Here is a 27,778-nt window from a genome sequence, read left to right on the forward strand (position 1 = left end):
AGCTCACAATCTAGACAGATATATCAGATTTAAAGTTTTCACCTCTTTTACAAAAATATTCCCATTTAGAAGACTTAGTAATATAAGGATGTTTCCTTTTTTTGGTTTGTTTTGTTTTTCTTGTTTTTGTGTTTTGTTTTGTTTTGTTTTTTGCTGTGTGGGCTCTGTTGCAGTGCGCGGGCTTCTCTAGTTGTGGCGTGTGGGCTCTCTAGTTGTGGCACACGTGCTCAGTAGTTGCAGCATGCAGGCTTCTCTCTAGTTGCGGCACGTGAGCTTAGTTGCCCTGCGGCATGTGGGATCTTAGTTCCACAACCAGGGATCGAGCCCACGTCCCCTGCATTGGACAGCAGATTCTTAACCACTGGACCACCAGGGAAGTCCCAAGGATGTTTCCTTTGTATATAGGTGAAAATGGAATCATAATATCTCAACTATTAGAGCCAAAGCCATAGTCAAACACGTGAAGAAGGGGCTGGTAGACAGACTGACAGGAAAAGATTTCTAGGTACATAGCAGGGGTGTCTAAATGTATATACTTTGTGAGCCCATCCTTTATAAACTGAGTTCAAAGTTTAAAAGCTTTGCCACAGTCCTAATTGTTTTTTTTTTTTTTTTTTGGCTGCATTGGGTCTTCATTGCTGCGCTCGGGCTTTCTCTAGTTGCGGCGAGCGGGGGCTACTCTTCGTTGTGGTGCGCGGGCTTCTCATTGTGGTGGCTTCTCTTGTTGCGGAGCACGGGCTCTAGGCGCGCGGGCTTCAGTAGTTGTGGCGCACGGGCTCTAGAGCGCAGGCTCAGTAGTTGTGGCGCACGGGCTTAGCTGCTCCACGACATGTGGGATCTTCCTGGACCAGGGCTCGAACCCGTGCCCCTGCATTGGCAGGCGGATTCTTAACCACTGCACCACCAGGGAGGTCCCCCAATTGCTTTGAACTGTAGTTTTAAAATGCATTTAGCTAAGTTTTATTGTCGTCTCATTTTTAAAAATTGTTTTGTTCATTCGTTTTCCATGGCAAGTAAAAAACTGTCATCCAAATCAAATAATAGAGTGAATTAAAAAGGGGGCAATGGCAGGAGAGTCTGGACCTGAATTAATCAATTTGGTTTCCTATAATAGTGAATGTTCCCAGATAATCGTTTATTTAGCTACACATCTGCCTAAGAAAAGAGAATGTAGGTTCTATAAATTCCCCCTCTGCCCGCTTCCTCCGGAGTGGCTGAAGCATTTAAAGAACACACTCGTTCGTCAGATCAATAGGATTTACAAAAAACTAAGACCAGGTTATGGAATGATACAGGTACAAACTGCAAAATAAAGAATCTCCTTGGTAATATTTAAAAAAATATATTGACAGGAGTTGAGTCACATCCTTACCTGTCAATACCTCTTCCCAAAGTAGGATGAACGTTTGCATATGAATGATTGTCCTTCAGTTTCTGGAGGAGACATGAGTTTGGTGTCCTGGAGCTGCCAGTACACTCAGTTACAACTTCAGCTGTGCTAAATCCATAACTCAGCATTAGAGAATATAAATAATGATCAGAAGATGTTGGCTTTAGGCTAAATTTATCAATCAAATGAACTGAACTGTTTCCAAGAAAAAGTCATACAATTTCTTTTCACGGCAAATGTTCTTAAAATGCAGTCCTCAGATGGGCAGCAACAGCAACACTAGAAAACTTGTTGGGATTGCAGATTCTTCACCCCTACCCTAAATATCAGAAACTCTGGGGGTGGGGCCCCCCAATGTGTTTTAAAGGAAGCCCTTCAAATGATTCTGATGCACCTTAAAGAGACATAGACATAGACTGGGTCATAAAATATAATAGATTGTGCTTAAAAAGATACAAGCACATATTTGAGATGCTGCCAATGTATATAGTGAAGGAAGCACTGAAAGAAAAATATGTGAGAAAGAAAAGAAAAAAAAAAAAAAAGGAAAAGAAAGGAAGGGAAGGGAAGAGAAAGGAAAGGGAAGGGAAGGGAAGCGAAGGGAAGGAAAGGAAGACAAAGGAAAAGAAAAACTAAGTTTTTCCTGGCTCCTAATCTTGTGACTAGACTTTGTTAAATCTTTCTAAAGGAATAAAGCTGATGCCTTGGCAAAAGAAAACTTGGCTCATGAAGCTCTGATAAAAGACCACAGGAAACATTTGTTCCAAATTTTGCATAACTGTTTGCTCTATCTGGAACCTCTGATAAAAGATCACAGGAAATATTTCCTTCAACTTTTCAGCTACTGTTTGTTCTAAGGGAAATTATTTTTTTCTTTTCAGCTAAATGGTTGTTTTCTGCCAGTTGGGTTTTTTTTTTTTTTTTTAGCAAAGAGAGCAAAGTTACCTCTCACTCTAAAAAAACACACACCTACAATCACAAGTACCTACATTTGTACATAGAAAGATACATGAGTGGGTTCATGTAAATCTGTCTTTTAATGTTAAAATTAAAACTTATGGGTAAGTATAATATGTTGCTATATATGGCAGATATGTAAATTTAACTAATTATACTTGTTCCCTTGCTAAAATTGGATTTTAATTATAAATTTCAATTTGAAACTTTTTGCCAAAGGGCCCTAGCAATTCCGTGTGTAATTATCATATTTTCCCACGTGTTTGGTAGAAGTATGGAACCGTGGGAGAGCTCTCCCGATCGACAGGAGGACACTGATAGCTGTACAGAATCTGTGAGGTTTGATGCTCGCTCAATGACCGCTTTGCTTCCTCCGAGTAAGTAGAATAAGAGTCTTTCAAAGCTGCACTGATTGCCCTTTACCTCCTTGTGTTTGTAGTTCTTGTACCTATCATTGGAATAGTGGCAGGTACAGTATTCTAGAGTTCTGCAACTCAGCAACTCATCTTGTGAATTAATTATTGCAGGAGCAAAAAGAAGCGATCGTGGAGAATGTCCTTAGAGTTAGTGACACTATGTAAAATGATGGTCTTGAGACTTATCCTAGATGTGTATATTCCATCTGCCAGGTTGGATTTCAAATTTAGTCACCTGACAGATGGAATATCCCATCTTGCTTATAGTGTGGTTGCTCCTTCTCTTTTTTAAAAAATTATTTTTTTATTTATTCATCCATTTTTGGCTGTGTTGGGTCTTCCTTGCTGCGCGCGGACTTTCTCCAGTTGCGGCGAGCGGGGGCCACTCTTCGATGTGGTGTGCAGGCTTCTCATTGCGGTGGCTTCTCTTGTGGAGCACGGGCTGTAGGCGCGCGGGCTTTAGTAGTTGTGGCTCGCAGGCTCAATAGTTGTGGCCCGCGGGCTCTAGAGCTCAGGCTCAGTAGTTGTGGCCCACAGGCTTAGTTGCTCTGCGGCATGTGGGATCCTCCTGGACCAGGGCTTGAACCCGTGTCCCCTGCATTGGCAGGCAGACTCTCAACCACTGCGCCACCAGGGAAGTCCCGCTCCTTCTCTTTTTTCCTTCAATTTTCCCCCTTTTCTTTATTGTTTTCTTCTCTTTCCTTAATTTTTTTCTCCTTTTTTGTTCAATCCCTCATAGAACATTATTGAACAATGTCTAAACTCTTGTTTTAATTTAGGAGTTTACAACCTGGAAACAAAATTTCCTTCTTTTTTATTAAACAATAAAAACAATGGCCATAGGAAAGAAATTTGTATTCACTTAATCAGAGAAATGTCTTCCTTTGCTAGTAAGATTCCCCTCTACATTGAGTTCTCTTTTCTACAATTAGCATCCCATTATGTGAATTGGTGTTCCATATAAACAAATGATACTAAAATATTACTATGTTCTGAAATATCCAGAGAATGGGCTTCATTGATCCATTCCAAAGTTTAATCAAAATGTGAGTCATTTTATTTCATTTTTTTCTCATTATATTCAAATCATAAGAAGCATCCAAATACAAAATTATTGAGATGGAATTGGGAGAGACAATTTGCATAATTATCATTGACAATAATGTTTCTCTTATCTCACTTAAAATCTGAAAAAAAGGTATAATTATATAGTCGCATGAGGAATTTTCTTTTCACCCAGAATATATTCCCATGTGAAATAGAAGAATGAAATTTAGGTTTGCATGTATGTTGGTATGGTATCAATACTAAAATTTTCCAGCTAGTGCCCCCAAATGAGACAAGTACAACTTGCAGAGAATAGTAACTTTGTCCTGGATGTTTAGTTAATGGATAAGAAAATCAAATGTCCATACTGATGCCTGTATTGGCTTCTTCTGTGACTGTCCCTTTTGCTTTCTACTGAATAAATGAGAACCTATTTTTTTGTTCCCTTTTTATTCCAATAGGTTTGATACTAACAATATAATTGGAGATTTCAAAAATTTTACGTAAGAAGAGTAAGTTTTCTAACAGTAGGTTGGGCTTTTGTTTTTCAGATCCTAAAAATGGCCCAACTCTTCAAGAGAAAATGAAGTCTTTCAAAGCTGCACTGATTGCCCTTTATCTCCTTGTGTTTGTAGTTCTTGTACCTATCATCGGAATAGTGACAGGTACAGTATTCTAGAGTTCTGAAACTCAGCAACTCATCTTGTGAAGTAATTATTGCAGGAGCAAAAAGAAGCATTCAGTCTTTTGTATATGGGAGATTCATAAGGGTGACTTCACATCACAAAGTGTTCCTCAAAGTTATTTCATGAAAAAATAGATTCTGCAAAGTTACTAAGTAAAAGAGATGTTTTTAAATAGCATAGAAAATGGAAGTTTGAGATAAAAATATAAATATGTAAAGGTAAGATGGAAAGAATTAGACCATTTCAAAAATGTTATCCTCTGAAGTCCTATATATTTCTAATGGTGCATCATAAATTTCATGGTAAGTATTCTAGTTTCCAATGTGAGGATATAAACATGATCATTTACATTAATGATGCCTAAAATAAGCCAGTTGTTCAAGAAATACACTTCTACTCCTAGTATTGAGAGCAGAAAGAAGTATTCCTGTGAGTCTTCAGAGGAAACCTCATAACATAATGGCCTATCCCTCAGTAATATTCGTACAGTTTATATGGCCACATATTTCATAAGGGTATTATTTAAAACATCTCTAAAAATAACCTGCTAGCATCCTTTCAAAGAAAAAGAAAAATAGAACACTTTGCTTGGGTTCTACATGATGTTTTTCAAGTACAATTTTTTTTTTTTTTTTTTGGGGGGGAGAGTTTGGCTTGAATTGGGGATAAATTTGAGGATTTCTACAGAGGTGGATGGCTTGCGTATAACTCAAGCAAATCTGTAAATATTATTTTCCTCGGTAGCATTTTTGAGGGATTTGATTGGCATTTGAATTTATATACCTTGTAGCTCTCCTCTTTGTGAGTGGCAAAATGGACATATACTCGAACAAGAGATAGGCTGGGAGGAAGATATATTTTTATGTGCATACTAATCAGATTAATAAGAAAATGCTCCTAATAAAGGCCAAACCTCCTCTGCCAAGAGGCAACCTAAAGAATATTCCAAGACAAAGCCAAACTTGTACTAAGGAAGAAATGATAACGAAAACAACAATAACTGTAACATTTTTGTAATGTTTCTGAGCATGCACTATGTTCAGGCACTAGGCTATCCATTTTCCAGATTATCTTAATACACCTTACAGTTACCCTTGAGCAGATGTATGTTCACCCTCATCGTCCACAAAAGGAAACTGTTCAGCAATGGAGTTGGACTTCCCACCCCTGGCTCCTGACTCCTAACTTCTGTGGTCTATTATCTCCCAGTGCAATCGGGTTTTTAGAACAAAATATGGTTGGCCGATAAAAAAACAAAACAAAACAGAGTTGTCATAATTTTAGCCAGGAAAATATTTTCCATGTGTAAAAATCAACTCCTACTTTGAAACAAAAACAAAACAAAAACATTAGCCAACCCCAACAAACGGAACCAATCAACCTGTCAAACCAACCACAGCCATCTAAGTAAAAGAACCTGACATGTTTGTCATTAAACAACTAACTTCCTGATGAACTGAGATTATCTATGTGCTGTTTATGTATATGCTTATCTGTAGTTTGAAATGCATAACTGAAAGATATGTCGTTGTTAGGGATCATTAGCTATCAGCCAGTTAGAATTTGGTACATTTCATCACTTTTATACAAGCCGTGGCCTACAGAGCCAACCTGAGGGAGTGCAACTTCTTTCTACTAGGCCCAGGCAGAATACAAACTGAAGCCTGGAAAGACTCCGGGGTTCTAACCAAGTTCAAAAATCTCTGGGCTAGTCAACACATTTTTTCTAGGGTTGACAATTATTGATTTGAAGTAGCTTTGTTTCCTAAAACTATAGCATGTACCTATTAAGACTGACAAAAAGCTAAAAATGTTCAAATCTTGTAAGTTCACATCAGCACCCAAATTCACCAGAATTTGAAACAGGTCTCCCTGTGTCTATCATACTTGAATAAGAAACACTGACAATCCATTTGCAGCTGTAAGTTGTAGGTCAGAATATTTTCCGAAAGAAAACTAAAATGCAATACATATCTCTACTTGATATCCAAAAATTTCAAATATAGACAAAATGTATCCCTGAAATGATAGAAATTACTCTGTTTTGGCAAATATAAATCAGTAGATAAAGTGTTATACATGAAAACTCTATTTAAAGTGTCTTATACATTGAAAGATATTTCTTAATTATAAAATCTTCTCCACACGCTACCTTTCCTTCAGAAGCTACTAGATCACTATCACAGTACAGCGACATAGAATAATGTTTCTGAAGAATAAGATATAATCTAAGATTAATGTATATAAATTGTTACTGATACACTGAAGATCCTTTAGCTCAAAATAATATAAATTTTTGGTAGAAAAAGGTTTTGCCAACGTGAAAGAGTAAATGTGATCTGTAAAATCAAATATAACTCTCTCCCTAGGTCTTTGCACAAGCCATAAAATTTGTCTCCTTTCAAATGTAAAATAGAAAAGTCACAAAATGGCATCTCTCTGATGATAATGAAAGAAATGAACATTTGAAAATATGAACTCTGGCATTCTTTACCTAGATTTCTGATACAGTATTAAATTTTTTAAAGAAAGTAAGGATTAAATTAGTTTTCATTCAAGATTTGGGAAAATAAGCAATATTGTGTTTTTAAATCTGTAAGCAAAAAATAGCCTTTATTGTCAGTTCATGTTGAACTTGGTATTAAAGAAAAATCCTTGGTCACATGACATTTTGTTAAATCAAGTCTTCCCTTTCTATACTGAGAAGAAGTTTTGCTTTACCCATATGAAATAAAAAGTATTTCCAGTGAAAGTAAAAATTATATGGTTGAGTAATTAGATCAATATGTCTGAAGCATATATGTGCGTTAATATAGGATATTTGTTTTTCTCTTTTGGGACTGACATATATATACTACTATGTATAAAATAGATAACTAATGAGAACCTACTGTATAGCTTAGGGAACTCTACTCGGTGCTCTAGGGTGACCTAAATGGGAAGGAAATCCAAAAAAGAGGGGATATATGTATACGTATGGCTGATTCACTTTGCTATACGGAAGAAACTGACACAGCAGTGTAAAGCAACTATACTCCAATAAAAAATAAATAAATAAATAAAGCACAGATACTACCTTTCTCATGGAACACCCAACCTCCTCCCAATTTTTTTATATTACACAACATTAATTCCCCTTGTTATCAGTATTGGGCATACAGATATTGAATCTGAAATATTAATAATAATTAAAATATTGAAAAGTATCGAATGTCTATTATGTGCCAGGAAAAGATCTAAGCACTTTGCATATATCAGCTCATTTAATTATTTAAACACTGACTAGTAGTATCCCATTTATACAGATAGTGAAATGGAAGCATGGACCAATTAATTTGCTCAAAGGCACAGCTTATAAAGGAAAAGGCAAGAATCGCTAATCCAGGCAGTTCTCCTCCAGAACTTGGATTATTAACTGCTACCTAAAAAAGCAGTAATTATCATAAAAGAAAAATTTTTAAGGGACAAGTTTGAGATAATTTTGCAAATATTGTTAGTTTAGATTTCTGATTGTTAAAGTCAAAATCCATTCCCAGTCATTTTCTATTCCCAGAGTCGCTCAAGCAGTGCTTTATATATAGTAGGTGCTTAATAAATAAATCATAGAATTGATGAATCCATGAGTGAGGCTGTCAATCCAAAACTTGCTCCCTACACTTAATTTAATAAATGTGATGAGATCCAAGTAAGAAGTATACTATTTTGTATAATTTATTGATAAATTTAGAAATGTAAAATAATGCACATGCAATATGGTCTCAGTTGTGGATTATATCAAAATGTAGTTACATATTTTATTAATTCAAATAAGCTAATTTTAAAGAGAATGTAACTAGGAAAATATGATATAGTGTGTTTTTTTTTAAATTGAGATTTAATTGCATATGTAGTTTAATACTTAATATAATCAGAGCTACAATGACAACCATCATCAAACAGCTTCTTTAAGTAAACGTGGTGAAGATTCTGTAACTAAGATAATATCTTTCAAGGATAAGGCACTTTAATTTGAGTAGAGTTTTCACACGTGCCATCTGTGTGCTACTTGATTTACATGCCCTATCGCATTCATCCTCAGCACCACTGTAAGATAGTTATTACTTTTAGATCACTGGGGAAACCTAATCAAGGAAAAGAGAAATAATTTTCTCAGAGTAATCCAGCTAGTAATGGAGGAATGGAACTAGATTCCAGAACCAGGCAGCTTGTTCCTGTGCAAATATCAAGCTCTCATTTGTGTAACAGGTACCCTGAGCTCAGGGTGGAATATAATGTTTTTCATGTGTGATCTCATTTAAGTCTCAAAAACCTATAAAGCTGATACTATTGCCATATCATTTTATTAAGAAAACAGATCAGATATCACTGTTTATGTAGATATACTTTTAAACAATATTAAGTTACTCTTTGTTGCTCAATAATGGTCAAATATGGAAAATCTTATGCACTCAAATTAATATGGATGCGACTGATATATATATATAGCTAAAAGGTATAAGCAATATAGATATATAAAGAGAGATGAAAAAAACAATAAAATCTTAACCGCCACTGATTATATAAAATGGTGTTTAACATTTTCTTCATTGTGTATAATTATATATTATTTTTATCTGCAAAAGTAATGTTTATGCTTTTCATTTTTTGAAACTATAAACATATTTCTCTAGATCCTTTCAGAAGGGTAATTAGCTTGTTTAGAGAACATATGCCCATTTGGAAATATATATCGGCACTTCCGTATGCCCCCAAATAACATTTAGTAGAATTTTTTTATTCAGGAAATAATTACTTATAAGATTGTTCATCAAAGTGTTCAATATATTAGTAAAAACAGAGGCAAACTAAATGTAGGAGTTTTGTTAAATAAATTTGGTAGAATCACACATAGAATACAATGTAGTTATTCTAATTATTTTTGTAAAACAATATTAAATAATATGCAGAAGTCTATGATAGAGTGCTAATTAAAAGCTAGTTTCCAGATTGTATATAAAATCTTGCTTTTATGATGATAATATGGTAGTGGGAACAGAAATTTGATAGGCATATGCCAAAATGTTAGCACTTAATTCAGGACGGTGAGATTAATGGTAAATTATTTTTCCTCATTACTTGTTGTTTCTAAATTTTCTGCTGTAAATATATGTTTTATAATAAGTAAAGAGGAGTCTTATAAAAACAATATTTTTTAAAGTTAAAACAACTTCTTTTATCCAGTTTCCTTCTCTACCAACAGTAAATTAGTTCTGTGGAAACTGAAAATGATAACACTCTGCTAGCTTAGCGATAGGATAAGGAAGATGAGCCAACACTTTATTCGTACAGTGGATAACACTAATATTTCTACCTTTATTGATACTACATATTGTTTCTGTCACATTATCATTTGTCTTCATAATAACTAACCTACTCAACATGTTTACTGAAGACACTGTGTTAAGCATTATCTCGTTTTACTCTAACAGCACACCTGAGGACCAGCATACAGTGTACTTCATGATCTCTAGAATTTACTCTTACTCTCAGAGCCATGTGCCACGACCCAGAAGATTCATCTAAGCAGCAGTTCAGAAAGAGTGACTTAACTGTGGGATAAACTCTAATGTAAATTGGGAAAAGGAGACAGTTTCCCTCTCAGCAGTATGCCTACCTTGGTTCATACTTTGTATATTTAAAATACATACCTGATTTAGGATAGCGTTCAGAACGTTAGAATGGGATGAAGTGATGTGGAATGGAATGGTGGATGCATTTAAGGTTACAGGGCATGACTCTGTTTATTTTTACTTAAATACGCAGCTCAACTCCTGAAATGGGAAATGAAGAATTGCACATTTGGTTCAGTTAATGCAAATGATGTATCTCCAAGTCTCGCAGGAAAAGGAAATGACAGTGAAGATGCAATGAGATTTCGAGAAGTCGTTACGGAACACATGAGCAACGTGGAGAAGAGAATCCAATATCTTTCGGATAATGAAGCCAATCTCATAGATGCCAAGAATTTCCAAAATTTCAGTGTGACAACCGATCAAAGGTTTAATGACGTTCTTCTCCAGCTAAGTTCCTTACTTTCCTTCATCCAGGGACATGGAAATGTAATAGGTGAAGTCTCCAAGTCATTAATAAGTCTGAACACCACACTGCTTGATTTGCAGCTCAGTATTGCAACACTGAATGCCAAAGTCCAAGAGAATGCATTTAAACAACAAGAGGTAAGAGGTTTGTATTGGAAAGTCATACCTGGGATTGAATCCAGACTCTCTTAGGGTATTTTAATTTTACAAATACTGTTAGAATGCCTCTTGAAACTCTCGAAACCCCAATTATAGTTGTTAGATTATCTTAGCAGATTTGGACAGATAGATACTCTGCATTTGCAAATTTTATACGAAACCCAAACTTTCTTCATCATCAAAGGAATGAAAACCTTATTTACATGGGCGAAGTACAAAATCTAAATTTTAAAATAGTTTGTCACTCCCAAGAAGCATCCATAAGTTTTTATGTGTAAAGATAACTATAATTAAAGAATTAAAGTTTGAATAATGTATACAACATCTTATTACCATCACAGGATCAAATACACAAGACAAGAGAGCAAGACATATTCCAGACCAGTTGCTAGCAAAAGTTTCTTTGCAAAGGCCCAGATACAACCCTTAGGCTTTGGGGACCACATGGTCTCTTTTGCAACTTCTTAACTCTGCCACCGTAGCACAAAAGCAGTCGTAGACAACACATGGACAAATGAGTGAAAATGTGATCCAATAAATCTTTCTTTTCAGAAAAAGACTTTGACCCATGAATCATAATCTTCTCACCTTTGCTCTAAACTAGTCTGTGGCCAACCCTCTGGGTTACTTTGTTTTGATGAGAAAGAAATTAAGAAGCAAGTTGTTTAGTTCAATACTGAATTATTTTTTGTTGTTGGGTAATTATAATTGTTCCATTCCATGAAAATATAAGCATATGGATAAAACTTCATTACTCATGTGAAAAAATAATCTTTGTACTACAAGGTATCTAAGCCCTAAGATCATAATTAATGTGAAATCTATAAATTTTCCACCATTAGCTCAGCAAGGCTGGCATCTTTGTAGTAGATTTTACTTGAATAGACCATTTCTTAATTAATGAGGTTGTTTTCTGTACAGATACAGTGTTATGCAGTAGTGATTGTTAAAAATGGATGTCCCTTATAGAGAGCAAAGAGAAGCCTCTGAAGTTGTAACATCAGGTGGCAACCAACTAAATTATTGACTAGAGAATAGACTAAACAGGTTAAGAAAGAACACCCTACATGTTTATTTTTTGTAAGATGCAATCACTGAGAAGACAGTGACATTGCTATTTAAATATGGAGACTGTTGGTGAACCTCTTCCTAACACCAACCTTGATATTCTGTCTCTGATCCTTGTCACATCTTCCAAAATCTGACTGTTAGTGTTTCCCACACGGTTAATAAGTACCCAAGCATATCAAATGCTATTGGAATATCAAGGACTCAAGCTATGGAGGAGTTAGAGAAAATTCTCAAAGAAGCAACTGTCCCCAGCGCTGAGGAACAGAGGAAAGTAAAATGTCAGCTATGGGAGTAGAAACTGATTAAATTGGAGGGAAAGAGGAAGGGAGAAGAAATATTACTTTGTGTGGAAACAGTATCAGAGGAGCAGTGAGACAGGGTGTGGAGAAAACGAAGATGGACACGATGAAAAAATAATATATTTGATATTAGTAATGTCCCCAACTCATTAGAGATTATAGAATATCTATGAACCCATGTAAATGAGGAGTTGAAACCAAATTGGAAACCGTTTGGAAGGCAGTAGAAGTCCTGAACCTGTTTGAAGTGATACTTAATAGAAATAACCAAAATCTGGTGATCAGGGAGCTATTCGGACAGATTGCACTTATATTTTGGAAGGGGTCCCAGTATTAGATGTGGAGGTACAAGGGAAACGAGGAACTTCCAAAGTTAATTTTTTTTTCAAAGCTTTTTTTTTTTAAGACAGTAGTCATCTGTGGAGATTTGGAATCTAGGTCAGTGCTAGTGTGTGTGTGTGTGCACGTGTGCTTGCTCACTGAAAACAATATTTGGAATCTCATTCTCATCGCTTAAAACAATTGTATTCATCTTTGAATCTTTAGCCCAATGCAGGAATAAATAAATTAAATGAATGCCTCAATCAGTAAATGCTGTTTGAGGAAAAGGCTTATAAGTAATAGCAGCGTAATGTTTAGCAAGGACAGACCAAGCATTAATTTGAAAGAAAAAAGAACACTGACACAAAATAAAAGAGAGACGTGGGATTTATCCTCTCCATTGTACGTACAAAGGACTGTAAGAATGCAAAAATAAATGCCTGTTTCTAGCAGTGCCACTGGTGATAGACTGTGGACGTTGTATGTGGGTGCTGTATAGCACTTTAAAAAATATATCAAATGCATTTTCTCTCTTCCTAATAAAACTTATTTCGAGTGAAATATGGTTAATGTGAGCACCACATGCAGTTTTCAAAGAAGGAAAGAAAAGGCAGCCGCAGCTTTAGGTATGAAAATCATCGGCGGCTCCCAGGGTTTAGGTCGCAAGATCACCAGCTAGTCCCCTGACTTTTGCTCTGTGGATATCAGGAACTACCTGACAGCTGGAGCAATTTGCAGCCACCTAAATGACATCGAGCATATTTACCACGTTGCTGCACTCTGCAAACATCCATGATCACTATCCCACCTTTATACCATAGTGTACATGGAAGATGCCAAATAGGGAGGGAGGCGGTAGAGGGTAGAGAAATGCTAATCTAGAACGAGGTTTTGGATGGGGAAGGCCATTTGGAGCAGTAGAAACGGATGTCTCTCTGCTTGAGTACACTGCTACTGCAGAGGCAGATCTGGTACATGTTCATTTCTTTCCAAAGGTTTTACTTGACTCTCTTGACCCTCTCCCTTCAACTTGTCCGGTCCAGTGAAGGGAGGTGAAATTTTCTCTTCATACCTGGATTAATTAACAATAAACCACTGGTTTATTTCTTTGTGCAAATGGGAAATGAGAATCTATCAACAGTTAAACCTAGAAGTCCTTAGGAAAGTATAGAGCATACCATGGAAACAGAGGACGCAATAAAAGAACAGAGAGACAGAAAACATTACCAGGATAGATGAGAAGGTTAGGTACACTAGAAAGAGAAAGCCTAGCGCCCAAAGGAAAACCAAGCAAAAGACTTGAAAGGAAAAGCAATAAAGAAAAACATTGCCAAAAACTTTATGACTAGATACTTAATTTGAAAAGCAAATTAAACAAGGTTTTATTATGTTTACTCTTACTCTACAAAGTTAAATATATTGATGATACCTAGGCTTTGAGTGCAAAAGTAAGCATTCATGTACACTGAGAAAGATTTAAAAAATGGTCCCATATGTAAGGAGGGTGGTGTGGCAGGAGTGAACAAAAATTTTAATATTTAGTCCCTTTGATCAGATCCACTTCCAGGAAGCTGTCCGATAGAAGTGCTTGTATAAATATGTAGATATATATAAAATGGTGTTCATTTCAGCATTATTTATGTGCAGCTCAAAACTCTATCAATAGGTATCAAATAAATTATGAGAAATACATACAATACAATTCCACTAAATTATAGAAAATAAAGCAGTCTCTAAGTATTTTAGTAGGTAAATATTCTTATATTATTGAGTGAAAAATAAAAGCATAATCCAGAATGTAGTACAATCTGTCTTGCTCACAGTCTCCAGATATGCACGCATGTATGTAAATACGCACAAAATATATATGCATTTGAAAACGTAAAATAATAATGAAATCTCAAATGCAGAGACAATAAAAAAACTGAACATAAGGTATTGTTAATATGCTAGTTGAGATTTTATTGAATCGGAAAAGCTATCCTTAATGTTCATTACCACTGAGAATTATGACATTAAACTTTGTTATTGCTATAAAACAATTTAATATACAAATCTATTGAATTTAAGGAACTGTAATTACTCTAAGTACAGTGTAAAGAATTTCGCTTTGGATAAATTAAAAACCATATGACAAGTTTTTTATTTTATTTTATTTTTAGCATTTTGACATGTATATATTTGGGAATAGAAGCATACCTTAGATATATATTTAACCAATTTTTTTCTGGCAGAGGGTGTGAAAATTCAGCCATTCAGTTAAAAGAGGAATGCTTCAAAACCAAAGAATTACTATTTTAAAATTGTTCTCTAATTTCTATATTCTTATTCCATAATATTACTGTAATATTATACATTTTTTAAAAACCTGACTTGTAGGGCTTCTTAAACTTATATATTTGATAATTATGTGTGCAACAAAAATTGCGGATGTTTGCTTATGTTTCACAGGAGATGAGTAACTTAGAGGAGTGTGTGTACAATACATCAGCAAAAATTAAGTCTCTGGAAGAAAAACAAGTGCATTTGGAACAGGAAATAAAAGGAGAAGTGAAACTGTTGAATAACATCACTAATGATCTCAGGCTGAAGGATTGGGAACATTCTCAGACACTGAAAAATATCACTTTAATTCAAGGTAAAATATCCTCTCATTCTCCAGAAAATGATATACTAAAATGCACTGATATATGTAGAAATTTGATATTGGAAATTCTCTGGTTTTAAAATAGTTTACTACAAATTTTACTACAAATATCCAGAGGAAGGAGCCTTGAGAGCATATCAAGACATGTTAAGATGACAGTATCTTGGTATCCTCTAAATGGTGATTTTAAAAAAAGCAAAAAACAAATGAAATTGCTCTTATGGTTTAATGAATTATTGTTCAGAATTTCTCATATGTACAAATACAAGTTTTCTGTGAGGCACAAAGTTCTCTACCTGTCTGTAAATCAAGCTTGTTAATTCTATTTTTCTAAACTTACAGATTTTTTCTTCTTACCTGATCAATTGTATTATTAATTAGAAAGGTCTTTTGAATTCTCCAAAAAAACAATGAGTTTGTCAATTTCTTCTTTAGCTCCTATGAGTAAAACAAGGTGAATTGAACCTTACTGACTTCTAAATTAGTATATATATCATATATATTTCTATACTGGGTTTTAGTCATTATTTACATTTTAACTTTTTTTTTTCATATTTTACTTTCAACCTTTGTTATCCTTTGTATTAGGCTTGTCTCTTGTAAAGAACAGTTCTTAAAATTTACTACGCAATCTGGCCGTCTCTTTCTACCATATTTATTTCTACTGTTATTTTGTGCTCCGTTTCTGTCCAGTCCCATGTTCCTTTTGCTTTCCTTCCATGTCAACTTTAGGATTATTTGAAATTTTTCTCATTAAACTTTTCTCTCTATCAGAGGCACCAAAAATTTTTTGGAAACCTTATATTTATTTTTATTTTGCTGATAGTCATCCTTAAAATTTATCTTAAAGTCACAAGTTGATCAGTATCTTCACCTTCATCCTCAAATATACAAGGAACTTAAAACGCTCTGATGACCCTCTTCCCCGGTTTCCTGCTGTCTTTGAGTATAGCTCATTTCTATTTTATGTATTTTTTAAACCAAGAATTTAGTCAAGATTGTTTTGCTTACATGATACAGACAATATTTATATAGATTAGCCCATGAGTTTGCCAGTTTTTCCTCCTCCTAAATGTATCTGTGACATCTCTTCTGGGATCATTTTTTTCTTCCTGAAGTATTTTTTGGAGATTTGTTTAGTGGAAGTCCATTGGTGGTGAGATGTTTTGATTTCTTTTTTCTATTTTGCCCTTGATCTTTAAAATTGTTTTACCACATACATATTTCTTAGGGTAACAGTTATTATTTTTATTCGTATTTTCTTCTGGTTTATGGCCTTTCTTATTGCTTTTAAAATGATTATGACCACATTGCTTGCCATTATCTTTGTCTTTAATACCTACAATTTCACTAGTCTGTGATTTTTATATTGACAGTTTTTCCATGTGGCATTTGTTTTACTTCATTTTCTTCCTAAATCCACTTATATTTGTGGATTAAGTCTATCATAAATTTGGGAACATTATCAGCTTCAGTCTCTTTGACTATTGCCTCTTCACAATTCTCTCTATCCTTTCCTCTGTAACACTAGTTAAATTCATGTTGGATCTTCTTATTCTAGCTACCATGTCTGTTAAGCTCTACTTTACACTTTCAGTTGTTAATTCTTATTAGAACAAGAGAAACAGAAATCCGTGTGATTTCATCTTACATAACACTAGTTTAGGATAATTAAGAAGTCTTAATATTCCAAATTTTTACAAGAAAAGAAAAATTTAAAAAATAAGTCCCAGAGACTATTTACAGTATGATTTTTGTTTCTAATGCTCATGATTTAGAAAAAGTAAATAATGTATATTTACAGACACATACACATTTAATGAGAATGGTTGTTTTTAAAATGCAAGAAAATGAGAAACAAAATTCAGGTTAATGATTGTTTTTGAAAAGGAAGAAGATGAATGAGATGGGAAAGTGGCTAAATAGATAGCTGTTTGTTGGGTTGTAAGGTTGCAGGTATATTTATTTTTGTGTTTATAGCTAACTTGTATAGAATATATTGCATGTATTCTTTTTTCTTATAGATTTCTTTCTTTCTCCCTTTCTTTCTTTCTCTCTTTCTCTCTTTCTCTCTTTCTTTCTTTCTTTCTTTCTTTCTTTCTTTCTTTCTTTCTTTCTTTCAGTTGGGTCTTTGTTGCTGCACGCGGGCTTTCTCTAGTTTCGGCGAGCGGGGCTACTCTTCTTTGCGGTGCATGGGCTTCTCACTGCAGTGGCTTCTCTTGTTATGGAGCACAGGCTCTAGGCATGTGGGCTTCAGTAGTTGTGGCACACGGGCTCAGTAGCTGTGGCTCGCAGGCTCAGTAGTTGTGGTGCATGGGCTTAGTTGCTCTGCGGCATGTGGGATCTTCCCGGACCAGGGCTTGAACCCATGTCCCCTGCATTGGCAGTCGGATTCTTAACCACTGCACCGCCAGGGAAGCCCCTATTGCATGTTTTCTTTAAGTATTACACTGAAACCAATGATAAAGAAAAATTGAATTAGTCAGCTTTCACTCTAACAATTAGACATTCCACTTGGGATTTCGAATTCCACTTGGGATTTCAATTAAATATCCCCAACTTTACAAATCCACACCCAAACCCTTAGTTCTTTTTGTCTCTCTCTCTCTCTCTCTCTCTCTCTCTCTATTTTTTTTTTTCGGCCATGCCACACGGCATGTGGGATCTTAGTTCCCTGACCAGGGATTGAACCTGCGCCAAACCCTTAGTTCTTGAGAGCACCTACCCTCATCCACCCCTCAAATCTGTTGCTTACCTAGTCTTGTCTGTCAATTGAGTCATTGTCCAACTAGTAACCCACTCCAAGATCTTGGAAGCAAGCTTTGATTTCTCTCTTTCTCTCACTCCCTGTATCCAATCCATATATGAGTCCTGTTAACTCTTCTTCCATATGATAAAACTCCTTCTCACTGTCTCCTCTGCTACGACGCTAATTCAAGCAACAGTATTACAGCCTGGTGTACTACATCAGCTTCCCAATTGTTCTCCCTGATTCTACTCTTAATCCATTCTACAGAGAGCAAAAGAGTGTTATTGAAATAATAATAATAATAACATGTGATTAGATCTTTTATCTCTTAAGACCCTCCAATATCTTCCCATTGGACTTGGAATAAAATCCGAACTCCTACTTGATCTGGCACCCATCTACTTATCTGCCCTCTTTTCTAATTTTCCCTCTGTCTAGCTTGGAGAGCTGGAAGAAGGAAAGTGCCATTGAACAGTATAAGTTAACAAGGAGGAAGTGCTGGTTTCACTTCTTGCTGTCATAATGTGCACTAGACAGCTCTCTCTCCCTTTAAATGTTCTCTTAGCTTTCCATTCTCCTTAGATCCACTCAGAATGACCTTTTTAGTGATAATTTCTCCCTCCCCATTCTTATTATCTCTCTATATCATGGTGTGCTTTAACTTCCTCATAGTATTTAAAACTACATGATACTGTTTAATATATACATTTGCTTATTTGTTTATCACAGATCTTCTCGAATAAAATGTGAGTTCCGTGAGGTTGGGTCTTGTCTCTCTTGTCTATCTCTCCATACACAGCACCTGTTAGAGTGCCTGGTATATGGTGGGTGAGCAAATGTATATGCCTTAAAGGAATAAGTGAAAGTAACACTTCCTTTCTATGAAGTTACACTTTGTAATGGCAATGTCATTCTTCCAGATTTCCAAGGTAGAAATTTTAATTGTTGTTGTTATTTTCTCCCAAGAATACCATTAGTTCTTATGTTCCACATTCTCTAACCCCTTGTCACTCCTTTATATTCCATGTAAACTATTCTTATCACTGCTCTGCCAGACTATTGAAATAGTCTCGCAATCATTTCCTGCCTCAGTCCTCCAGACTACAGTCCTTTCTACACTCTTGTTAGAATGCAGCCTTGCATTCTTGTTAGAGGGACACCCTAGATTGCAAAGAGACTCTCTGTCACCTCCTTATTACACATACACTTTTCTCTGCAGCGCTCAAGTTCTTCTATAGTGCTTCTCAACTACTTTTGAATGCCTCATTCCCTGTCTTTTCCCTTTTAGACACCAAATATTTCAATTGATTTTACTGTGATTCTGACATGCCCAGTACATTTTACATCCTTTCTCATGGCTTTTCCTTCACTTGAAAGAATATCTTTCCTCTTCTATTTGTATCTGAAAATATCTTATCTATCATTAATGTCCATAGATGACATACATGCAACCTCTTCCATGAAGCTTTCTCTGGTCCCACCGTAGTAATACTCTTGCTGACATTTATATCTTGCTTACTTTTGAACATTAAGTATTCTTTCACAAGAGAATTCCTAATATGATTGTCATATCTAAAAATATCTCATACTGTCTTCTATCGAAATGTTGTCTCTTACTGGAAACAGTAAGTTCATTAAAATTACGGGCTACTTTTTTATATCCTCTACAGCATCTAGTCATAATTTTTAATAAATTTTTATTAAACTATAACCCAAGAGAGACATTGTATTAATTAATGAGTGCTATATCTAATGTCGGTTGTAGGATCAGTGTCATTACTTTGTGTCCCTCCTCTTTTATATTAGCAATTACTCAATATTTATGAAGATTAAAGAGGTAAAGATATTTTAATATATTTCTCAAGTAATTATAGCGATTAAAGTCTAAAGGACTAAATGAAATTTCATTGTTGAAATGGTGAAGCAGAATTTGGTGGGGAGCGGGGGATAACATGATTTAAAAAGACAAAGTTGTTTAACATTTGAGGAAGGAAGTTAAGAGAAGTTAAGAGAAATAAAATATGACTCATTGCTGAAAACAGTGTTTATTTGGAAAAATTTTAAGCATATTTTTTTCCAGAAACTAAAAGCACCAAAAAAAGAAAAAAAATGTATCAATTGATCAATTGTCACGATAAGGAAGAAGTGATTGATAGAATTTGAATTTGGAGATTTGTGCAATTAATTATTGGGATTTAAGAAATGAATTGTGTCTTTAACCACTACATAAAAGAAAAATTCGTCTCAGGAATAATGAAAGAACAGCTGCCAAAAATGAAATCAATTAATTTTGGAAAAGTATAGCCTGGAACATCAGGAAAGAAGTATTCTAGTTCTGATCTTACCCAACTGGCTTTAAGACCTTGGGAATTCACTCTCTCAGACCTCTATATTTATATTTGACTAAGCAAGCTTTAAGGCCTCTTCCAGATTAAACATCTCTAAGTCAGTGAGCATGAAAACTGGAAGAAAAAAAAAAAAAAAGAGTCAGGTTTAAATAGCAACAGCCTAGAAGATTTGGCAGATTTTTATGGTGATCTAAATGTGAGGCAAGACTGAGAACAAAGTAGGAAATTAATGATCATAATGAACACGACATGGAGAAGCATAGCTCTGGAAATTTTGGCAGATATTATTAGTGCTATGTTATCATTTGAGGATTTTATATGATGTGATGTTCCTGGGTTTTCTTTCCCAGCAAATCGGGTAATTTTGATCTATGATATTTTTTAATTACTGAGTATTTTAAATCAGTACATCTCTGTGGCTAAGTAGAAATCTTAGTTTTCCTTAAAAAAAAAATCATAGGGAGAAAGCTAATAGCGGATTTGGTGGTGTGTTTTATAGAGGGAATTGTTCATGGCAAATTACTGCTATAGCATTTATGAATTATCCCTGTAACTTTGTAGTTAGATGGTACTAAAGATGATGAAAAATAGTGGAATTCTTATGGCTTCTGGAACTAGGGCAAATCAGATGTTTTGAACAATATTAATCTAGTGTCCTTTGACATATGTTAGCAAGAGAGCTGCCAGGAAGCATCATGTCCATTTATTGATGCACAGAAGTGGTTGTTGATGTGATTATGGGACAGAATTTTGAAAGGTTAAATAGTAACTCAGAACCAAGAAGGTGACTACAATAGACTCGAAGTCCCCAGACTTAAAGTTCTTCCTTCTTTTTTTCCATAACGTGGCAGAATAAATGGCTACATTTCTTTACAGTTGATGCAGACATTTGTTTTTAAACTGAAATAAATGAATGAATGAGGGTGGAATAGACAAAATATATTCAGACCAGATTTTAATAAAAAACCCTCTAGATTAGTCCAACTGCAGTATGATAGGGATGTGAGCAACAGCAGGATTGGAGAGACCAGTTTTGGAAGGTAGATGAGAGCATTATGTTGATAATGTTCTCGAAAGTTTTACATAAGAAGCTAAGAGAAAGTAGTATATGATCTGTGTACTTCCATCCCTCCAAAATATCAAAAAGACACTTAAACCATTGAGATACTTTCCATATTTTGTTCTAGGCAGTAGAAGGCACATAACAAATTATAGAATTTAAACAGAACATAATGGGTGAGATTAATGTTACATGAAGACTAAGATAACAATAAAAATGTAACATCCAACACACTCAGTTAGAACTCTTGAAGGAAAGACTTTACCTCGTTTTCTTACTCTGGGATTCAGGTACCTGGTATCAGCATTTTTATATAGAAATAGACAGAGAGGGATCTTTAACTCAGAATTTTATAAAATAACATAGATGTATTTGTTATGATTGAGTTAATGCTCCAACATTTGGGCTGTGCACAGTTACTATGCATAGTTACATGCAAAATAATTGAAAGGATAGTGAGTTCCATTTCTTACTTATTAAAGAAATGGTGAAAACTCTTAATCTCAGAGGCTAAGAGCCCAGAGCTAGTCTGTGTCCCTCGCTTCTTGTCTCACACCTTCTAGTTTTTCCTGGAATGTCTGTCTTGCTTTAGAGCCCTCATCACTGAATCAGAGTCTTTTCGTGTGCAATTTTTTTTCAAAATGCCATCCTGGAGTACTGTGGATTTGCTTCCCTTTAATTTGCTCAGCAAAATTCAAGCTGCAAATTGAGTCTTTCTGTCCTGCTTGCCCCCTCCATTGTCACTGTGCAGAGATGAATGAACTGCAGCTGTGTTCACGGTTGTGGGAATTAAAACCCCTTTGTTGGGAAAAACTACATTCTGCAGGAATAGAAGATGCGTAGATTCCCATTGATGTAGAACCATGACGTCTCTTGTGGACACCTTAATATATGTTTCCAACATTAAGCTATAGCTTAGGAGAATTTGCTAGTTGTTACTACAACTACTTAATGCCCAGTAGTATGCGGTTTGCATGATGATTATGTAAAAAAAAAACCCAAAAAACAAAAAATACACACACAACACAAACAGAAAATAATTGTTAGTAATTATTCTCTTAAGATGATAGAATTATGTATTATATTTTGCTCATTTTTTCTAGGCTTTTATATTTCCTATAATATCTAGAGTTATTATTGTAATGAAAATGCAATAAAACCTTACAGCCCAATGGTGTGTATGAAGGAAAATGGATGATGTGCCAATGAGAAGAGCAGTGATATCTGGAAAATTAAGTCACCAGGGAAGGAAGGTGCTAAAACCCAAGTTGTACCTTGAAAAATCAGAAAGAGATGAGAAAAATGGAGAGAGGCAAGGGACAAGGATTTCAAAAGAAGCAAAGAAAATGGACAGAATATACTTACTAATAAGATTATCATTATTTATGGAGCCCCTTCTTAGAATTTTTCAAGTATCATATCTACCCACCTGATTAAAATTTGTAAAAAAGTACTCTCTAACCAGTGATGCTAAACATAGTTGTGTGTTATCCTTGCTGTCCTTGAACCACGGAAATTGAAAATGACTCTTTTAAAACATCCCTGTTTGATTATTCTATGGTATGTCCAGGTTCATTTCTTCCTTTTGGAATTGAGAAGAAATTGCTAAGTGTTCTGCTTTAAAGGAAAGGAATAACACTTGTCCTGTGGCACTCCATGTAGAAGAGGGACATACTCAGTGCCATCATTCTAAAGAGGTGATCACTAGATATCTGTTTTGCTGGGCACAGAAAATTCAAATGACTAAATCAGTGATGATCAAACTCAGTACTAGGGGGACACCTTGGTAATTACCACGCCAGGTAGTCAAAATTTTCCCTGCAACCTCTCCAACTTATTTTATAATGTCTATATCTATCTAAGGATTCTACCTAATTTTTACTTGAAAAGTTATTCCTTTACTCATTTTCACTTTCCTGCCTTTCTCTGCATCTCTCCCACTTACCCAGCATTCTCTTTCTTCTCATTCTACCCATTCTTCAAAATCCCCTTCAAATCCTACCTCCTCAATTAAGTCTTTTCAATCATTGCTCCTCATGCTGATCTGCATTTTTCTAATATCCGAGGGTATCATTTTCAATGATAGGGTTTTTGGTTGTCTACTTCGTGTGGATTTTTGTTTTCCTTGAGGGTATCACACATGACTTGACTTATACATTTTCCACAGAGCATCTAAATTAATATAGTGAAATCTGCCTGGGGGTGAGGTAACAGGGTGATGTTCCCAGAAACTTAATCATCAACCTTCTGGTTCCAGCCACTCTGGGGTCTACATACTAAGGGTCAGCATGTAGTCACCATCTTCCACATGGGTGAAGGGCTTAGTTTCCACAGATCAGCTCAAAGATATGTGTCAGATTGTTATGTATATCCATTGAGGAGGAACTAGGACTCCGAACTATCATTCTAGCTGCGTTGCTTGACTGCTTCTCCTTTGTTTCTGCATCCCCTCACTTCTCTCATTGTTAACTCCTTGTGCCTGCTCTTTGGGGCTCGGGGAAGGCCTAGGAAACTAAAGCCTTTTTTCTGCAAACAAGAAACAGGGGACCTGGAGGGGTTTTGTACCCAGGAAGGCCCTGCAGGGTCCTGCTTGGTCTCAATCCCCCTTTTCTTTGATATTCCTCAATCCTGAGGGGAACAGGGGTAGGACAAGAAGGGGAATAAAATTTTGGATAGAGAGGTTAGTCATAAACTTGGCAAGGGAGCTCAGTGTTAGGGGCACTGGGTTTCATACCCAGTAGGTACACAATACGAATGTGGATTTGTGCCATCATTGACTCACTGTCTTTCTCTGCCCCCAGGATCTGAGAACCTAGAACACTGCTTGGCACACCGAAGTATTTAGTCCATAATTAGGTTGTCTAATTTAGAGCTATCTCATTGCACTACTCAGTAGCAGGGTATGCTTCCATTCAGGAAGGTTAGTCTATTCATTCTGTGTAATTGTGCAACAAATAAGAGCCTTTGGATTTACCTATGTAACTGTCTTGACAAATGACAAATCTATTTTACCTATGCTTTAAGCCTATGATCAGTAATTGTCATTTATTTTTTAAAGGTCCTCCTGGACCTCCAGGTGAAAAAGGAGATAGAGGTCCCACTGGAGAAGTTGGTCCACGAGGCATTCCAGGTCCAGTAGGTATGGTAACTACTCCATCATATACTGCAGGGCTAGGTAATGTACATCTGTGTATGTGTGTAGGGGGAATGAGTTATTTGACTGGTTCCCTGTGTGGCGTGTGTGTGTGTGTGTGTGTGTGTGTGTGTGTGTCTGCATGTGTATGTGTGTGTGTTGAGGGGATATCAAATGTTTTGGTAGCCTAATCACTATCATGTTCTGAATGGTAAGCAGTGACTCTTGATTTTTAAAGAAAGTTAAGTGTTTTAACAACATGGGGTTGTTCGTAAGGCTAGAGAGTGCTGTCCATATCACTGACTGCAAACAGTATTTGGCCGACCTAGTTTTAGGTCACATGTGAAGGAAAATATGAAAACCATCTTCACATTGAATATATTTGGAGGTTACCTGGATTTTAAGATACAAAAAAAAAAAAAAAACCAACTAATGTAAATCAAAGGCAAATTGGATTATACTCCTTATATAGTCCTTAACTGGAATTTATCTGCTTAAACCTATGCAATCTCAATGTAAATACTGACGTGAATACAGATGACTTTTCCCTTTGCCATCAGCCACTCTGTATCTTACTTAGAGCAAAATTGTTTCAAATTATTTTCTTCTGTAATCTTGAAAGCAATATTTTGAAAGACAGTAATAGAAGACAGAAAAAGAGAAAGAGCATGAACTTTCTTTGCTCTCAAAAAAATAAAGATAATAACAGTAACATGATCATGATGGTATTCACGACTAGAAATCAAACACCTGCACGCTTTTTGAAGGTTGGGAGTATACTGCTCAGTCTAATGGTAACTAGAATAGTTTGTGCTGCCAAAAAAAGGTCTAAATACCAGGGACTTGATCGTATTTTTCTGTCTTTTGATTATATAAACTGTTCTTCTTTCTGATCAATGTATCAACCAGCCCAGGTTACATCAGAAAAACAATTTTTAAAAATGAAAAGCATGAATTTGACACATGCCAGCCCTTTACATCATAGGGCTTAAAAAGCCAATATATAAAGTTTACCTTAAAAAAAAAAGCTTTTAAAATTCTTTATATATATATATATATAAATTGTTGGTTTGCCTTTGAAAGTAATACCAGCTAAGATTCTTTATTCAGAAAAGTCTTTCTACTTGACTAGCACCCAGCAGATCTTAGCAATGGTGCATTAATGTCATAAGCAGGGGAAGTAACCAGTGTTATATTATCTGCCAGAGCGGCTATTGTCAAAGGTCTGTCAGCTCCTCCATTAAAAATTGCAATTGTCAAAGCTTTATAACTCAACCCTAAAAGTTCAGTCTGGGCTACAACTTGCCTTCCAAAGCTTCATCTTGGGAACATCTTTTGTAGCTGTTTCGGAATCAAATAGAAAGAGGGATTTAAAAGTTTCAGCTTTTGTTACTACCATAGACGGATACCGTTGCAAAGCTGCTTTGATTCTTTAAGTGAAGGTTTGGTCTGCTGCTGTTGGTATTGCTCATATACACAAATAGGCATTATCTGGCCCCTCAAAAAAGAGAGGTAGATTTCATTGTTAGAGTGATAAATTGACTCTTTTAGATTATTAGGTTGCCGTTTGATTTGGTGCACTGCAGCAAAAATATTCAAGTTACTAGGCATCTCTCCTACCTAATTGCTGCATTCTGTTTTGTTCTTTGCAAGATTGCCTATTTGCCCCATGTTTGGTAGGGAATCAGGAAGTTAAAAGTATATGATGGACGGTCTTGATAATTCTACTTCCTGATTCAAGCAGGTTTACTAAAATCCCACCTATAGGGACTTCCCTGGTTGTCCAGTGGCTAAGACTCTGTGCTCCCAATGCAGGGGGCCCAGGTTTGATCCCTGGTCATGGAACTAGATCCCACATGCCACAACTAAAAGATCCCATGTGCCGCAACTAAGACCTGGTGCAGCCAAACAAATAAATAAATATTACAATGGGAGTGTTTAAAGAAAAGACAAAAGAAACCCTGTACCAAAAAAACAAAACAAAACAAAAACAAACAAACAAAAAATACCTATACATGCAATTGAGCCCACTAAACTCAGCTTGACTTGAAACCATGATGTGAAAATCTGAGAAGATATAAGTGCTTAGTAGTATTAAATAATCAGTACATTAAATATATTACAATTGTTACTTATGTACTGGGGTGGATATTATGTTAAACTGTGCTTTATCTCAAAATAATATAATAGAAATTCATTTCAGCATGCCATTTCCTTGGAAGCATGCCAAGGAGAATTACTTGACCTTTTACTTTAAAAAATGTTTACTGAATACTTTCCCTGTGCCTGGGACACACACACACACACACACGGCTACATTATTGTTTGGGATTACAATGGAGTATGTAAAAACAAGAGCATGAGAGATAGAGTAATATATTCCTGCACTAGGACCTCAGTATTTTTTTAATAAATATTCTTTGATACTTCTCATTGCTTGACTTGTGATTTTTCTGGGACAAATCTTAAAAATCCAATTTTTAGCTTACATTTCAAAGTTATCATTTCAGCTATAGCAAAATTCTGCCATTTGAAGATTCCTGATTAGACTATATAAGCCTTCCAGTTAAAACTCTAAGATTATTTTTTCCTTGTGTGTTTTTATTTGTAGTGACAATACGTTACATATTGAATATCTACAGTGTACTAAATGCACTAATGTTTCTACTTACTGTTACTGTTATCTATCAATTTTTACACGTGAAATTTTAGGAAAGACATTATTCCTCCATTTGGAGATTCACCTCTTTCATATCCATTAGTGAAATTAGATTGTTTTGTTATTCTCTCAAATCTTTATGCAAAATGAATTATTACCACTTTTTGGGGTTTTTTTTTTTTCATTTACCGTGTAGGTCCTCCAGGTCTTAAAGGTGATCGGGGATCCATTGGTTTTCCTGGAAGTCGAGGATTCCCAGGATCAGTGGGGAAGACCGGGAGGCCAGGTATTATGATAATGCATATTTTCTTCACAGAATATGTAAAATAAACACCAGATCATAGATATTCCTTTCAACTCCTTAGATAACAAAAACAATGGTCATCATAGTATGAATAGCAGCACTCACATGTAGTTTATTCTGTGATCTGAAACATTTTGAAACTGATTTCTGCCCACCTGAGGAAAGTTTCTATGTCCAGAAGGAAAATAGTTCAATATAAAAACACAGCAGAGGATCTATCAACTCCACACCACTATAAATCACCATGAAGAATGGTATCTATCTCAGAATAAAGAGAATGGAAAGACTGGCAGAGAAAAACAAACAAGCAAAGTATTAACACCCCTTTAACCAAAACCGCCAAACCCTGTTAAGTTACAGTTAGCAAAATACAGGCAGACCTGCAATCCTATCCTTTGCAAGAGAACCTGCCTGCTACTGTATATTAGTACTTAGTAATCACCATGTGCGGGCCC

The 27,778-nt window shown here is 35.5% G+C and overlaps 1 protein-coding gene across 2 annotated transcripts in view; it reads left to right on the forward strand.

The window, feature by feature from the left end:
* MSR1 (macrophage scavenger receptor 1) overlaps positions 1-27,778 on the forward strand; it is a 369,659-nt gene that overhangs the window by 312,518 nt on the left and 29,363 nt on the right. For both annotated transcript variants that reach the window (XM_068532055.1, XM_068532056.1), the window contains 6 exons: positions 2,618-2,724; positions 4,362-4,475; positions 10,299-10,711; positions 14,875-15,061; positions 24,286-24,366; positions 27,216-27,305. In XM_068532055.1, coding sequence (XP_068388156.1) covers positions 2,618-2,724; positions 4,362-4,475; positions 10,299-10,711; positions 14,875-15,061; positions 24,286-24,366; positions 27,216-27,305 — 992 coding nt within the window. The remainder of the gene's footprint in view (positions 1-2,617; positions 2,725-4,361; positions 4,476-10,298; positions 10,712-14,874; positions 15,062-24,285; positions 24,367-27,215; positions 27,306-27,778) is intronic.

The sequence above is a fragment of the Eschrichtius robustus genome, chromosome 21 (genome assembly GCF_028021215.1).
Source record: "Eschrichtius robustus isolate mEscRob2 chromosome 21, mEscRob2.pri, whole genome shotgun sequence".
NCBI classification, from domain to species: Eukaryota; Metazoa; Chordata; class Mammalia; order Artiodactyla; family Eschrichtiidae; genus Eschrichtius; species Eschrichtius robustus.